General features: G+C 38.2%; 2 protein-coding genes across 4 annotated transcripts; both read right to left on the bottom strand.

Annotated features, from left to right (window-relative positions):
• Positions 1-685: 685 nt before the first annotated feature.
• Positions 686-3678, bottom strand: g6pc1b (glucose-6-phosphatase catalytic subunit 1b). Of its 3 annotated transcripts, none has more exons than XM_026208467.1 (6): positions 3509-3678; positions 2378-2834; positions 2081-2190; positions 1895-1994; positions 1375-1490; positions 686-1293 (listed from the first exon to the last, which is right to left on the bottom strand). In XM_026208467.1, exons 2-6 carry the CDS (start codon positions 2593-2595, stop codon positions 776-778), a joined length of 1062 nt encoding a protein of 353 aa, XP_026064252.1. In that variant the 5' UTR covers positions 2596-2834; positions 3509-3678; the 3' UTR covers positions 686-775. The 3 variants fall into 3 exon arrangements, with proteins under 3 accessions (XP_026064252.1, XP_026064253.1, XP_026064251.1); XM_026208468.1 differs by having other exon boundaries at positions 2378-2441; positions 3509-3677; XM_026208466.1 differs by lacking the exon at positions 3509-3678 and having other exon boundaries at positions 2378-3243.
• Positions 3679-8878: 5200 nt separating this feature from the next.
• Positions 8879-12521, bottom strand: LOC113047167 (membrane primary amine oxidase-like). Its single transcript, XM_026208457.1, has 4 exons — positions 10874-12521; positions 9897-10182; positions 9659-9791; positions 8879-9565 (listed from the first exon to the last, which is right to left on the bottom strand). The coding sequence occupies exons 1-4, from the start codon at positions 12435-12437 to the stop codon at positions 9284-9286; spliced, it is 2265 nt and encodes a 754-aa protein (XP_026064242.1). The 5' UTR covers positions 12438-12521; the 3' UTR covers positions 8879-9283.
• Between the last annotated feature and the right edge of the window lie 3431 nt (positions 12522-15952).

Here is a 15952-nt window from a genome sequence, read left to right on the forward strand (position 1 = left end):
AAAATGATGAAACAAAAATATATCACAGCATAAATATACCTAAATTATATAATTATAGCTCTTTGATCTCTTTTCATCATGACACATTTATATTATGTATTGCTCTATATAATATTTTACATTATATATATGTGACCCTGGACCACAAAACCAGTGTAAATTTTTCAAAATTGATATTTATACCTAATCTGAAAGCTGAATACATAAACTTTCCATTGATGTATGATTTATTAGGATAGGGATATTTGGCACACTATTTGGAAAATCTGGAATCTGAGGGTGCAAAAAAATAAAAATAATTTGAATAAATAAATAAATAAAAATACTGAGAAAATCACCTTTAAAGTTGTCCAAATGAAGTTCTTATTACTAATCAAAAATGTAGTTTTAATATATTTACGTAAGGAATTTTACAAAATATTTTCATGGAACATGATCTTTACCTTAATATCCTAATAATTTTTGGAATAAAAGAAAATTCATTAATTGTGACCCATACAATATATTTTTGGCTATTGCTTCAAATATAACAAAGTGACTTAAGATGGGTTTTGTGCTCCAGGGTCACATGCAACATTGGATATTCTTGATGATATCTCTGCTTAATTCAGTTTGCATACATTAAAATCAAGACATATCAAGTAATCTTTTTTTTTTTTTTTTTTTTTTTTTTTTATAATACTTACATTGAAAGATTTTAAAACAAACTAAGTGAGGGAAATGGCTAATATAGACTTAAAGGCAGACTTAAAATCTCAGCATGTGTTTTCCGAGTTTAATATGCTTTCATTCTGTGGTATACATTTGCTAATGTGCTTATGCAGTAAGGTACAAAACTTATTGTGGTTAGAGGCACAGTGGCGCTCTTCCAGAAAGACAGTGTATAGAAGAGCGCTCGAGTGCTTGTGGGAGGTCTGAAGGAGTCTAAGAGGCTCAGAAGTGGCAGTGTTGCTGCTGTGCAGGTCAGCCTGTAAACGGCGCTGTTTCCAAAGTTCCTGTTTCTTTGCAGATCACCATGAATAGGCAAATGGAGGCTCAGCCCTAGGCCGAACAGGACCCCGGTGTTGCGGAGGAGGCCAGCGAAAGGTGTGGTGTCCAGATGGACCCATTCAGGCTGAATGCACCACTTCTGTGCCTTCATTAAGCTCCAGTAGGGGTCTATTGAAGCAGCATCCAACAATGCATAAAGCCCCAGCACAATAAACACAAGACTGAGGATGGTGTGCACATAACTCTTCAAGCTTGCTGAATAGATCCAGGACACTCTATTAAAAGCCTTGGCCACAGCGATTCCTGTGTAGTGAAAGTGAACAATTACTTAAGAAGTAAGTTTCGAAAGGGAGACTAATGTGAGAAACATCCAATGCAACTGACCCGAAACAACTCCTGCAATGACTTGATGTGGGAAATGAGCTGCAATGAAGACTCGAGAAACACTGACACAAACCTGCACACCCCAGAAAAGGGCCCAAAGAAGACCCTGCAAGCACCTAGAATAGGGCACAAGTGCAAAAGAAGGAAAATGTTTATCATTAATACTAAATAGTAAAACAAGATGACATAAACATTCAAAATGACATTCAAAATCTACATATATATGAGTAACTAGCCCATCATCTACCTGAAATAATCAGCATCTTTACAATATACAACTTGATATGGTGATAAAACCGAGCTGCTAAGGTAAATGAGTTTATAAGTAGTTAATGAGGAATTTCTGTCAGACTGGAGGCTGGAAAGATTGAGCAAATGTTTTCCTTCCTTCCCTTTTATCTCTCAGATGTTCTGGATGATTTCTTGTGTCTTCGGAGCATTTCCATGTATTCAGTTTGTATTATCTTATAACTTCGTACTGAAGACTATATAAAGATATAAACAGGAAATAATCCCTCACCATCTTTTTAGGGGGTCACATTCCTGCAAAACGGTCAGCAGTGATGTGAGCATGGCATAGTAAACCCCTGCAGCTCCCATCGCGTGACCGGAGGGACTTCCTAGAAGAGGAGTCAGAAACCTCGGTGAAATCTGCTTGTGATTTAGTGTGTTGGAAATACAACGAGAAACACTAGGAGACACTCACCAGGGCCGGTCTCGCATGTCATGGGGAACTGTTTGATTTGTGGCACGGTCAAGTTGCCATAATAAACAGTTTCTTTAACCCACCAATAAGGACGCTCGCCAAACATAAGCCTGTTTAGGGATTTAATAAATAAATCTGATTTAGTCCAGAGAAGATAAATTCATTACATTGCCAATAGACATTTAATATTGAGATTTTTAACCATTCGGTTATTAATCCATTCAATCTGACTCCAAATGCTTCTTTTAAGATTTTTTTTTCTTTTTCTTCTTGGACATTTACAGAAGCAGTACTTACCACTTGAGGACTAAGTTGAGCCAGTCTCCCACAACAGCAACCCAGACCAGCTTCACTCCCACTGCTGATTGTAGATGAAACCAAATGGGAAAAAAGTATAAAAATGTTGTACGCAGGTCAGCCATTGTAGATACTAATGCAAACCAGCTTTGGGCATGTCCATAATGCATCTGCAGGTATAACGTACTGCTGATCCCATAACCATACAAGACTTCCATTACTACTGTCAGTCTGTTCTAAAACAGCGATATTACAGATCCTCGTTCATGTTTTCAGTTTTTGGGTAACATTATGAGTCTTATAAGGCACAAGTCGCTCTTTGTAAAATCTCTTAATCTTTATTCCCAGTGTCTTGAATCCAGACTGCCATCCCTGAGACGACCTGCATGTGTCCAGCCTGCTCCTTTTATCCATCCACTCTGCCTGGTCACTGGGCACCACCTGAGCTTTGTACTCTCTGGAGTAAATAGAGGGGAAATTGTCTCCAAACACTGAAGTGTGGTCATTAAAGCGGGCATGTGCGGTGCATGTGTGTGAAGTGGCAGGTTTGGGGTGCTAAATTTAGCTCTCGATTACGAGAAAGACACTCACTAGTTGAATGAGGTCATGTGCATGGACACATTAGACTCTTGGCTGTCTCTCTAAAGTTGTTTTGTTCAAACGAAAACGTGTTTATTTATGTATTTACATAAGGATGTGTTTTGTTTTTATATACGTCATAAGTCTCTTCTACTGCATTTATTATGTTTGATCAAAACATGTTGTTTAAGGTTTAAAATTATAACAATTATTTGAAATAGAAATCTTTTGAAACATCATACTGCAAAATCTTTACGGTCACTCTTGATCAATTTAATGCAACCTTTCCTCTAAAAACCTTACTGACCCTAAACTCTTGAGCAGTAATGTATATATGTAATATGTAATGTGTATTGAAATTGGGTGGGGGGGGGGGTTATATGCTTTGACAAGAAACAGACACAAATATTGAAGTAAAGGTAATTACATAAAATGTAATTCTCATCACTAGTGTTCCGTAGCTCAGGCCTGGTTCAGTTGTGTGGCCGTCCAATGAAGAATTAGCAGGACATTATTAGACTTTGACCGAGACCTTCACAAGACACTGTTTACCTTGACTTGACATAATGGTTCATTTCCAGCAACCTCTAGAGGCGTGTTCGTGCGAAGCCTCACGACTCTGTGAGATGGCACATTTTCCATTGGCTTCCAGAAATTCTGGAAAACGACTCAACCATGTGGAAAAACAAAGAGGGAACATGTCGAGAGCAGACTGTAAACAAGAACACTACCTGCAGGATGTTAAGAGCTCCAAAGTGTTAACAGATGCCATCTCCATGTAGACCCATCAGCCTGTCATGTGCAGCATATACAGTGTGTTCATGCTATTACCATGATCTGAAGGCTCATTTGTGTTGTCTTCATGCATGCATGCTTTGCATTAAGGTCTACTGTAGTTCAATATTCTGTAGAACCCAAATGTAGCTCAAATACACACAAAGACATACAGGAAGTGCTCAGTTCTTTAAGGCAGTGCAATCTCACGCCCTCTGGTCACGTCCAATCTGAGAACTCTTTCCCCCTGAAACCAAAACAACAATGGTCAGTTCCTGTGGACATACAGCTTTGAAAATAAACACTGTATGCTTTCAACCACATGTTCTACTGAATTGTGCACATTATGCTGATCTAATAAAGGAGATATTCTAGTGAGAAAGCAGACAGTCATAAAAGTAGGTAGATTGTAAATATAACATCTGTCTCAGGGCATGTTGGATATGTTAATATAGCAGTCATTTTGTTAACATTACTCCGATGTAGTTTTTGCTTTAACTTTGTACAGTTAGGCTTTAATGTTGTATTTGAGTGTGTCAGTACATTTAGACTCTATGTTTGTTTACTTGTGTGTTTGCTGTTGCATATCATCACTAATAATAATAATATATTTTTTTAAATCTGGATTGACATAGGACCTAAGTTTTATCACTTTGGGGTTGTCTTTAAATACCCAGTCTTCGTGGTTCACCGCTGAACTGCAGCGTCTAAGTATGCAGGCCACATTTGGAAATCGTGATGTGTATTCCCAGTGGGAGTGCTGAGATTGTTAAAGAAGCAGCTGTAGAGCTTGTGCAACTCTTGGAACCTATGGAATTTTATGCACAAGCCAGAAGATACAACCCGTTTCTGGGATTTCTTGGAATTCTTGCAGTACATGATACACAACCACTTATCATCCCTCCTGTGAAACTTTACAGCCTGGGAAACACGGCAGAGCTTGATAAGTTGATTCTGTGCCCTGTGAAACACATTTTAACTGTACTGCAATCATATTCATAAGCTGCAAGTAAAGTTTGCATAGGGTGCAGGATAAAATCTTCAAATAAAACATACAAAAATGTACAGTGCCAAAGTATTCATTTGCAACTTCCTATGCACTCCTACATTGTTTTTCTAAAATAAACATCTTTTTCTTTTTTTCTGTGACAGTGTTTATAGTTTAAAAACAGACTGATAGAGTTCATTGACTGAGAATTATGTGAAGATGTCCAATAAAGGCCATTTGTGACCCCTGGACCACAAAACTTAAGTTTTAAGTAAGTGTCATTTTTTCGAAACTGAGATTTATACATCATCTGAAAGCAGAATAAATTAGCTTTTGATTGATGTATCAGACAATATTTGGTCGAGATACAACTATTGAAAATCTTGAATCTGAGGGTGCCAAAGAATGAAAATATTGATAAAACTGGCTTTAAATTTGTCCAAGCAAAGTTTTTAGCAATGCATATTAATAATAAAAAATTTAGTTTTTATATATTTACAGTAGGAAATTTACAAAAAAATCTTAATGGAACATGATCTTTATTCAATATCCTAATGATTTTTGGAATAAAAGAAAAATGTATCATTTTTACCCATGTTTATTTATTTATTTTGGCTATTGCTGCATATATACACCAGTGACTTAAGACTGGTTTTGCGATCCAGGGTCATATTTCACAATGCACTGAAAGACAAACAGCAATGGAGACATTTGTTGGGTTTTGTCCGATCAGTGTGTTAAACATGTTGGTGATGGCATTGGTTAGTGCATAAAAGTTAATCCAAACAGAATATTTAGAATTTTCGAATATTTCATGTATGAAGACCATTGCAGACCCATGATGTGCTGATATTTGTTTTCTTCAGGTCTCTCAGTATATCGATAGATCTGTCTGTTCTTTGTCAGCAACAACTTGTTCATCACTCTGACAGTCCACTTTAAGCTCACTCCAGCAAGTAACAAACACAGCAGATACTCTAATTAAATAGCCTTGCTTTGTTTGTTCAGAACATCAGTTTGTCTGTTTGTGGATATAAACTGTTGTGTTATTGTTAGTAACTGTTTGAAATGACATGTGAGACACATTGTTTAAATCTGAGAGATCACAGCACGTGTAGGGCTAGCACAGTCATAAATTCTTTTACCTTATAGGGGAGATGGGGCTAGTTGTCACACAGGGTGTTTATTACAAGAGCTGTAGGCCTATATTAACTATACACAAATTGTGTTGGACATTTCAGGGCAAGTTGTCACACTTTATCAGGGCAAGTTTTTCATGTGGTTTTAAAGGAACAGTTTTACTGTTTTTGAATACATTCAGCCAATCTCTGGGTCTGGCGATAACACTTCTAGCTTAGCTTGGCATAGATTAAAGACTTTCTATATTTTACCTATTTGACATTTCACTCATCTGTAGTTACGTCATGTACTAAGACCGATGGAAAATAGGCTTATTGAAAGTTACCTAGCTGGGACTATTATACGAGATGCTAACGGTCTAATCAGGTTCAATGATCTATGCTATGCTAAGCTAAAAGTGATATTGCCAGACCCGAAGATTGGCTGAATAGATTAGAAAATGGTAAAACTCAACTGTTTAACTCTAGGGGAGTTGGAAAATAAGCCTGTTCTATTTATTTTTTCTTAAAGTGGAGTGCTCCTTTAAATGTATGCAATTCATTAAATAACAGTGTTTCTCAGCCACAAAAATGGTTTGAGATTTTTGCATGTTGCTTTCTATTTTGGATTAGAATGGTCGAAATGTGCAATAATTTTTTTTTTGTGGTCAGTACTATTAAAAAACAAAAACAAAAACCAAAAACAAAAAGAGAGTAGAAAAGAAAAAGCCATTGGTCTATAGCCAGTCTCTCACATATAGTATCTCATGAGAGGAAGGTAAAGTATGTATAAACTTAGATAACATGGACATTTCTGGCATGACTGTTCTCCAAGTGTACCATCTGGAAATCATTGACTGCTGACATCTTGACAGAATAGCTGTATATGTATGGATGTGTATATGTGGAGGAAGGGTGTCTGTTTGAGACACAGAAAGGGAGAAAACGAGATGGGAGACAAACAATCATCAATCCTTGAAGAAGTTTAGAGCACAATGTCAGTTCTCATAATTTATAGTCCTCCTTCAGAGCTGTTAAGAGGTTTGGATTCCTTATCTGTTCAGCTGTAAAACCAGGCCTGTGTTTTGCATGTGTCTGCTGGCTAATAAGGAATCGTATTAGGCTTTGATTCAATAAAGCTGAACTCCTACAAGGATGGAGGATGTGTAACAGGCCTGATAATTACTCCAAGGATAGAAACAGGATGCACTATTAAATGATTTTACATGAACTTGTAGAGCTTGATGATAGCCATGGTCAAGTGTCAAATTCTCAGTGTCCTGAAAAAAATCTGCCTTGTCATGATGATTTGAAAGTTGCTCTTAATCAGCAAAAGGTAAAAGATTTTCAGTATATAACAACTAATTTCAGTCCTTTAAAGCGGTCATATTCAGAGGATTTGGAATGTGGTGCATGAATCATATGGACTCATTTGACCAAGTTTCAGTGTTAATGTTTTTGAAATTTTATTAATTTATTATTATTATTTTAAATCTTATTGGAACTTTTAAATGAAAAACATCTGCTTGAAGGTTATTTAAATGTCTTTGTGTTCCACACAACAAATAACAGCATACAGATTAAGAACGCAGGTTGGTGCGATTGACTGCTTGTTAAAAAAATAATAATAATAATTGTTTAAACCATATGTAACATGTAACTGTCATTTCTATGCTTGAATTATGGACATTGAGTGCTTATATTTATTTCTTGGACATACTGCTGAATGTCCAGGCTGGTGATTCATACTGATAACAAAAGACAAAAACATAAAATAAATCTTTTTTTTTTTTTTTTTGTCTGATATGTTTATTATATGTCATTCATTTCTGAGTGAATTAAGCCATTCACACAAAGGATGATCACTATCCTATAAAGTTTTCATAATCATTCTAAAGGTCATTCCACACTAGGGATGGGCGTATCGATCTGAAGTATCAATATATGGATACTAATGCGAGTATCGAAAGAATCAATACTCAAACAAAACGTACAGATACTAAGATAAGTTTCATTTACCAGTGATTTTGTTTATTTAACAAAAAGAAAATAATGCATTAAATTGGACGAATAATCTATGTTAGCAAATAATTGTGTAGTCATCTGAAAACACACAAATGTTGCAAGACAGGACCAATCCATCACGAGCGTTCACTCACTTCTGACAGTGTTCAAGCAGGGCTGCGTTTCCCAAAAGTATCATAAGAAAACATTAAAGCTTTTGGGAATGGCAGCCTTTGAACGTTCAAAGATAATATTGATCATCTATTCTGTAATGTCAATATAAATCATACAATGTCAAAAAAAAAAAAGTTGCATTTTATGCATGCAACAGCTTGTCACTGGCAGTCCCTTACGAAAACTAACCATGGTTTTACTAAGTGACCATAGTTCAATTGTAGTATTTGTAGATTCGTATTATGTTTAAACAAAAAACACATTTGAACCATGTGTAAATAAAAATATAACCTAATTAAGTTACAATTAAGGCATATTGAATGTTATAAAAGGGTTTTAAACAAAGTGAAGTGGTTATCATTACCCATTTTACTCTTTGTAATTTAATAATATTATACATTGCATAATTTAAAAGTTTAGTTCAGAAGTATCGTATTGACAATACTGCCTTGAAAAATATCGGTATCTTATTGAAAACAAAATAAGTTGTATCGCCTATCCCTAGAGTACGAGATTTTTTGCATCATAAAAAAAATAATATGACCATTGATTGAATGTCAGTCACGTTTACACACTGCCTCAGAAACTTTCGTCCATTATAAAAACATTTGGATCAGGTTAGAGTTTCTGCATTTTCTCATCGGTAACATGCATTTTTATAGGAAAGGATGACGATTATGAAAAAAAAAATAATAATTTTTTTATTACCACAGAAATATTGACAGCCAATCAGAATCCTTTAGAATTTAAAGAGCTTGAGCATTTAAAACAGCAGACAACAAGCTTATTATTAGCATGTTATACAAACCTTGAATACAATTATGCCATTTAAAAATGAAAGCATGAAAAAATGACAACAAAAAATAAACTACACTGTGGTCACCCTTCACATTTTATTGCATGGATGAACATTTCCATAAAAATAAGAGTGCATTAGGTGAAGTGTTTTATCAGTCTATTTCAGTTTTCCTAAATCTCTCTTTAGATAGAGTTTACACAGTATAATAAAAATGGCCCTTCACAAAAAATACACTGCATAAAGAAAGGCAGGGTATAACCTAAATAATATGCTAGTTTAATAGTCTGAACTAATCACATCACACAATCATTTTGCTACAAACTTCATAATATTTACATAAAAAGCTTTAAAAGCAGGAAACTGCCTGTCAAGATAACTATCAGTGAGTGAGGATGTATTATGTAATATACTGCAAACGTTTCTAACAAGACTGTAACAGCATACATAGATTACAATCTGAATTAAGATCCCTATTCAAACTTCATAACACCTTCAAAGCCGTGGTAAGTGAACGGCTCCAGTGTGGAACTGCATTGATCCTTTTCCAGACACGCCATTTTATTGTACTGACAGTCACTCTCAGAGCCTGGCCCAAAATACACTCCATCAGGTGAGTTGATGGATGGATCTTCATTGAAATAGTTATGCGGCCTAAGGATGACGCCGCCCCCATTGCCTACAGTAACCGTGTTGGGGATGTCTTCTGCATGCGGAATGTGTAGGAAACCTGCGGTCACCCACGCTACCAAATCCTTTAGAAGACATAGTGAGGTTTAAGGTATTATTTGCATTCAATAAAAGCATCTGATAAATAAAAACATTCTGATTAAATATTCCATTAATACCTCATTGACGATCGTCTCATTATCTTCGATATATTTGCTGAAGTCAACAAATGGAGACCACATGTAATTCTGACTGTACAGACTGCTACTAGTCTGCTCTGCATCTTTATGCTTGGTTATAGCAACTTTATACCTAGAAGAAAGAAAAAAAGCAAATGGGAGAGAAGCTAAAGCAATAAATAATTTCATCTGAAACATACTTCCTCTCAGCGTTGTGTGCATGACTCAAAACACTCACCGAGCCCAGGACATTGACCTCTCTGTGGACTCACTTTCAGGGAGGTGATCTCCAGCAAAGCTCACCACCTGAAGCCTGTAAGAGCGATGGTGGCCCCAGCGATTAGTCTGATTACTGGCTATATGAAGGTAACGGGGGGTTTTGGCACCATGACGCATCGCTGCTTCTTGTTCTGTCTTGATTTGCTTCTCCACCAGTTGTGGTATCTTTGCTTTCTCTGAGGGCATCCAAGGTAATGGCACTTCCTTATACACCATGTCTTTAGTCTGAAATATATTCTTCACACCTTTATAAAAAGAAAGAACATTTTGTAAAACTGATTTGTGACTTTTAAAAGTTTTTCATTTCCCATGCTATTATTTGCAAGCTGATGGAATTTAACTTGGAGTTTCTATATTGTGAGTTCTATGCGAGTCGAGATAGTTTTCAGTGTGACCAAAATGAAAGGAATCCACAGAAGAAAAAAACCTTATGAAATTCTTAAAGGGATAGCTATTTGTCCATAAAATTACTTATAAGTATCATTTTGATAATATTAATTTTTTTTTCTAAATACTGATGAACAAACAGCATTAATATCCTTACTTAATGTATCTGTATATATTTTTTTAATACCTGCAAGCCAGAAGGAGTGTGGGTGACATTTCTGGGACTTATACGTCAGCTGACTCTTCTCAATGGAGCAACAGTCTGGCAAGCTGTCACATGTATCTTTATTAATGGTCTGTTTTTTTTCTTTTTCTATGGTTTTCTGAATTGTTTTAGTGAAAATTTTGCTGAAAAGTCTATAAATATTATAAATGTTCCCATACAAGATGTCACAACATGCCAGCATCTAAGTTTATTTATTTAATGCAAATGTTCAGCTGATATCTCCATGCATTGATCAAATGTAATTAAAAGTGACTGTAAATAAAAGTAATTAGGCCAACTATAACTTCAGTAGCATAAATGTGCTTGTTAATTTTAGCTCTTACCTACAATATCCAGGTCGACTTTAAAATTGATAAAATGGGTGTGGATATTTCCAAGGACATTCTTTGCAACCTGGTGGCCGTACTGCAGATTCCCATCATCCGTGAAGGAGGATGATATGTAGCCAGTGGCGTGAACTCTCGCTTCCACGGAGCCGCTTTGATAGAATATAAAGTCCCATATGTAATCATAGTTCCCTATAGCAGTGATAGTGCGGAACACCAGAGCGCTGTTTGCCATCCCGCCATACCCGTTATGAAAGAAATCGGAGAAGTGTCGCCGCAGAGGTCGCCCAATGTCATGTTCAAAAACACAGATGGAGTTTCTGAAACGCTGCGCGACGTTGGTGTCAATATAGCGGTACGTGTCTACATAGGTGGCAGCGTATGGACAGTCGACCCCACGCACGAGCTCGTGAGCGAAGCGACCGATCCCGATACTTGAGTCCAGGAACTTCGTGAGGATCATCCCAGGCGTGACAGAGCCGTAGACAGACATCGCCTCCTGCACGCTGAGCTCGTACGCAATCCTTTCTCCTTTAAACCGAACATCAAACACTCGCATCCCAGTCAGAGAGCTCAAGCCAAACGCGAAGCTCCAGTCCAGATAAATCACCTGGTTGTTTTTAACGCTGAAACGTTTCCCTTTAAGGTAATACTGCTGTGGTCCTAAACCAGAAGGCTTCTTCCTTGGCTTCAGCGAAGCGTGATTTGGGATTTCTTTGTAGACTATCTTTTTTAAACCACCAGCTTCGTATTTTGACATAAATTCATTAATGGTGTTAAAGTATTGACCGTTGTACAACAACCTGTCAACAGTCCATTTGGACGAGTTGCTGCTTTCGTGATTGATCAGCATCTCGAAGCCCACGGGATGGATGTACATGCCACTGTAATCGCGGAAAAAAGAGATCCAGGTCTTACGGTCACCAGCTTTGATGCCCCTCGGCATGCCTTCAAACGGCAGCAGCTGCCTTTTTTGGGGGATATAACCAAAACTTTCACTCAGAGGTTTTTCAAGTTTTTTGAAAACTTGATTGAGGAGCGTGAAGAGCTGCACATACTCTCCGATTGTCACCGTGCGGGCTGTGAAGGGTAACTGCGAAGTATTGTACTTCTCCTGAGTCACATCACGATGCTGCAGTCGACCAGATAACGGTCCCACCACGTACTCCTTCAGGTAACCGTGCTCGCCATAGAACACAACGACGCTCGCTTCGCGTGCGGGCTTCGGTCCGCTGGAGTCCAAGTAGCGCAGCACATCTGCCTTCCTCGGGAGCAGGAGGTCAATTAAAAATAGGAAATTCTCCGAAGTCTTTGCCGTTAACGAATGGGAGATCTTTAATTCTTCTTCGGCCCACATGTAGTCGCGAACAGACTTGTACTCCTCTGCTGTAAGATCCGCAAAAACCAGACTTTTATCAGAGTGTGTCACTTGTAGGGACTCTTGCCGCTGCTGGGACATACATTTTGGAAGCCTATTTGAATTTAAGCATATCAACACGATGTTGATGATCACTGAGATCAGTCCCAGAAGTATTAGTAAGTATTTTAAGAGAGAATTCATTATTGTAGCGACCAATACCCTCTTGAGCTTGAAGGCAAGGCTCGCGTCTCGAGCGTGAGAGTGCAGAATGGGTCTCAGACACCACAGTGTGCTGTTAATAAATATAACCACACCCGCCTGGGCTGTCCCCCTAAAGTCCACACACGACCCCAGAGCTTTAATGCAATCATGTTTATTTATTTAACACCTGCAGGTCTATTGTAAGAGCTTGAACAAATGTGCGTAATTTAGTGATTCTTGAATTTGTAGGTTTCAGCGGGACTCTAGTTTGAATTTGCAACTTTTAGAAGCATGTCAGATTTAGCTTTTCATGTGAACGTTTCTTGACATTTGGATGAATCTAGTATAACATAATTAACCTTTAACTGCTAATGGATAGGCATCAAAAGTTGATTAAATTGTGTATCATACATATATATATACGTGTGTGGACTTTAGGGGAACAATATATATATATATATATATATATATATATATATATATATATATATATATATATATATATATATTACTTGCAGAATTTTAGCTAAATTGGTACTAAAGTACAATTGGACTAAGTATTGGATTAAGTGTGAAGCAAGCATATTGAACAAGCAATGTTGCAATGTGAAATGATTATTATTGCTTTGATTCAGACTTCCCCTCTAGTTCTTAGAAACACATTTGAATTAATAGAACGCAGGAAACAGGAAATGCCAGAGGAAAATTAGGTGTGACCATACCAAACTTAAGTTCCCTTAACGGAGGGTCAAAATGCAATACAAATACTCTCTTGTGCAGACCATGCCACACAGACAACATTCTTTAAACAAAAGTTAAAACAAAAAATTCTGATAGCATTTGTACCTTTATATTTCCTTGTATATTTCCAAGATATTTTCATTATCTTTAAGTTCCCATTGTAATAGGATATTACAAAAATAGCTAATGCAAGGATCTAACCCCAATGGGTGTGTGTGTGTGGGGGGTGGATACTGGCCAAGAAATCAGATAACAAATAAGAGGGTTCCCTGAGACATTTACTTAAATTACATATTTGCAAAGTCATGCTTACATAAATGTCTACTGAACAAGATTTTCTCCCTTTTTAATTCTTCACTCTGTTGTATGATCCTATTCTTCCAATTTCTGACATACTCCATGAGCTATATATATATTTGTCTATTTCAATTTCAAATAATACCAGAGAAGTGGTATATTACATGTGGAGTGTTTGCAAATTCAGATAAAGTGCAAAGATATTAATGTAGCTATGTTGTAAAAGAACACACTATTTATATTTACAATTATACACTAACCAATTTACAAACCGATTCCAAAAAAGTTGGGACACTGTATAAATTGTGAAATTAGTAAAAAAGGAATAGAATAATTTACAAATCTCATAAACTTTTATTTTATTCACAAAAGAATATGGATAACATATCAAATGTTGAAAGTGAGACATTTTGAAATGTCATGCCAAATATTGGCTCATTTTGGATTTCATGAGAGCTACACATTCCAAAAAAGTTGGGACAGGTAGCAATAAGAGGCTGGAAAAGTTAAATGTACATATAAGGGACAGCTGGACCAATTTGCAACTTATTAGGTAAATTGGCAACATGATTGGGTAAAAAAAAAAAGAGCTTCTCAGAGTGTTTGTGTCTCTCAGAAGTCAAGATGGGCAGAGGATCACCAATTCCCCCAATGCTGCTGCGAAAAATAGTGGAGCAATATCAGAAAGGATTTTCTCAGAGAAAAATTGCAAAGAGTTTGAAGTTATCATCATCAGCAGTGCATAATATCATCCAAAGATTCAGAGAATCTGGAACAATATCTGTGCGTAAGATTAAAGGTCGGAAAACCATACTGGATTCCCGTGATCTTTAGGCCCTTAGATGGCAGTGCATCACATACAGCAGGGGTGGGGAAAGTTGATCCTGTGTCCCTGCAGAGTTTAGCTCCAACCCTGAAAGATAAAACCTACCTGTATCCTGAAGACCTTGATTAGCTTGTTCAGGTGTGTTTGATTAGGATTGGAGCTAAACTCTGGAGGGACAAAGGCCCTCCAGGATCAACGTTCCCCACTCCTGACATACAGGAATGCTACTGTAATGGAAATCACAACATGGGCTCAGAATACTTCCAGAAAACATGGTCGGTGAACATAATCCACTGTGCAAGTCGCTGTTGTCAGCTAAAACTCTATAGGTCAAAAAATAAAAGGCATATCTAAACATGATCCAGAAGCACAGGTGTTTTCTCTGGGCCAAGGCTCATTTAAAATGAACTGTGGCAGAGTGAAAAACTGTTCTGTGGTCAAACAAATCAAAATTTGAAGTTCTTTTTGAAAACTGGGACGCCATGTCATCTGGACGAAAGAGGACAAGGACAACCCAAGTTGTTATCAGCGCTCAGTTCAGAAGCCTCCATCTCTGATGGTATGGGGTTGCATGAGTCCGTGTGGCTTGGGCAGCTTAGACATCTGAAAAGGTACCATCAATACTGAAAGGTATAGCCAAGTTCTAGAACAACATATGCTCCAATCCAGACGTCGTCTCTTTCAGGGAAGACCTTGATAGCTAAGCAAAAACACCTATATTAAATTCACATAATAAATGTATTAATCTAAAAACACAATACTGTGCCAAAGGTTCCCTATCTGTCGGTCACTACGAGTTATGTCGACCGACAAATGAGGTCTCACTTGGGAGGCCAATCATCTCTGATTTTAAGAGAAAACGCCAATGAAATTGGCAAGTGGATTAACACACCTGAGCCACTCCCCGTGCCAACGGGTATAAATAGGGCGACAGGTGCGTCCACTCATTAGATTTTTGCTTCGGAGCCGAGTAGTTGATGAAGAAATTTTTGTTTTGTTTTGAAGCTGTTTCTGGTCGGTGTGACGGCGCGTTACAGCGGTGTCCCTGCGAGACGGCGATTCCCCTGGGCGCTTCGGCTAAAAGAGACAGTTTCTAAAAGAGCAAATCACGGACGATTCGCGTCTTTTTCAAGATGCCGTTTCGTCCGTGTCCTTCTGGATGCGGTCGTTTCCTGTCTTCGGTTGACGGTCACGAGCGTTGTCTGCAGTGTCTGGGCGTCCAACACGCTGAGGCTGCGCTCGTGGATGATTCATGCGTCTACTGTGGGCGTATGAACATGGCAGCGCTGCGATCGCGTCTCTCACTCCTCAAGGGGAGTGCAGCAGACCCCTCTGTCGCCACCCGTCCCGGTCTCTCTGGCTCGAGCAGAGGGCCGCCGGCTGGCGCTCTGGGAGATCTGAGGATCACAGTGAGAGCTTCTCCGCCGGGCCACGCCCCACGGACCTCTCACTCCTCACGCAGCGACTGTCCCGTGCAGCTGCCGATTGATTCTGCTGGGCCGTCTCACAGCGGTCCCAGCGTGTCTTTCGGTGCGCCGCCCGAAGACCAGATGTCGATTGCTGCATCGGGGATGGGTTATTGACCTCTGAGGATGAAGGTTCGGCGGGGCTGCCCCCCTCGGGTGTTGTCGCTGCTGCCGAATCGGACTTG

The sequence above is a fragment of the Carassius auratus genome, chromosome 28, assembly GCF_003368295.1.
Source record: "Carassius auratus strain Wakin chromosome 28, ASM336829v1, whole genome shotgun sequence".
Lineage (NCBI taxonomy): Eukaryota > Metazoa > Chordata > Actinopteri > Cypriniformes > Cyprinidae > Carassius > Carassius auratus.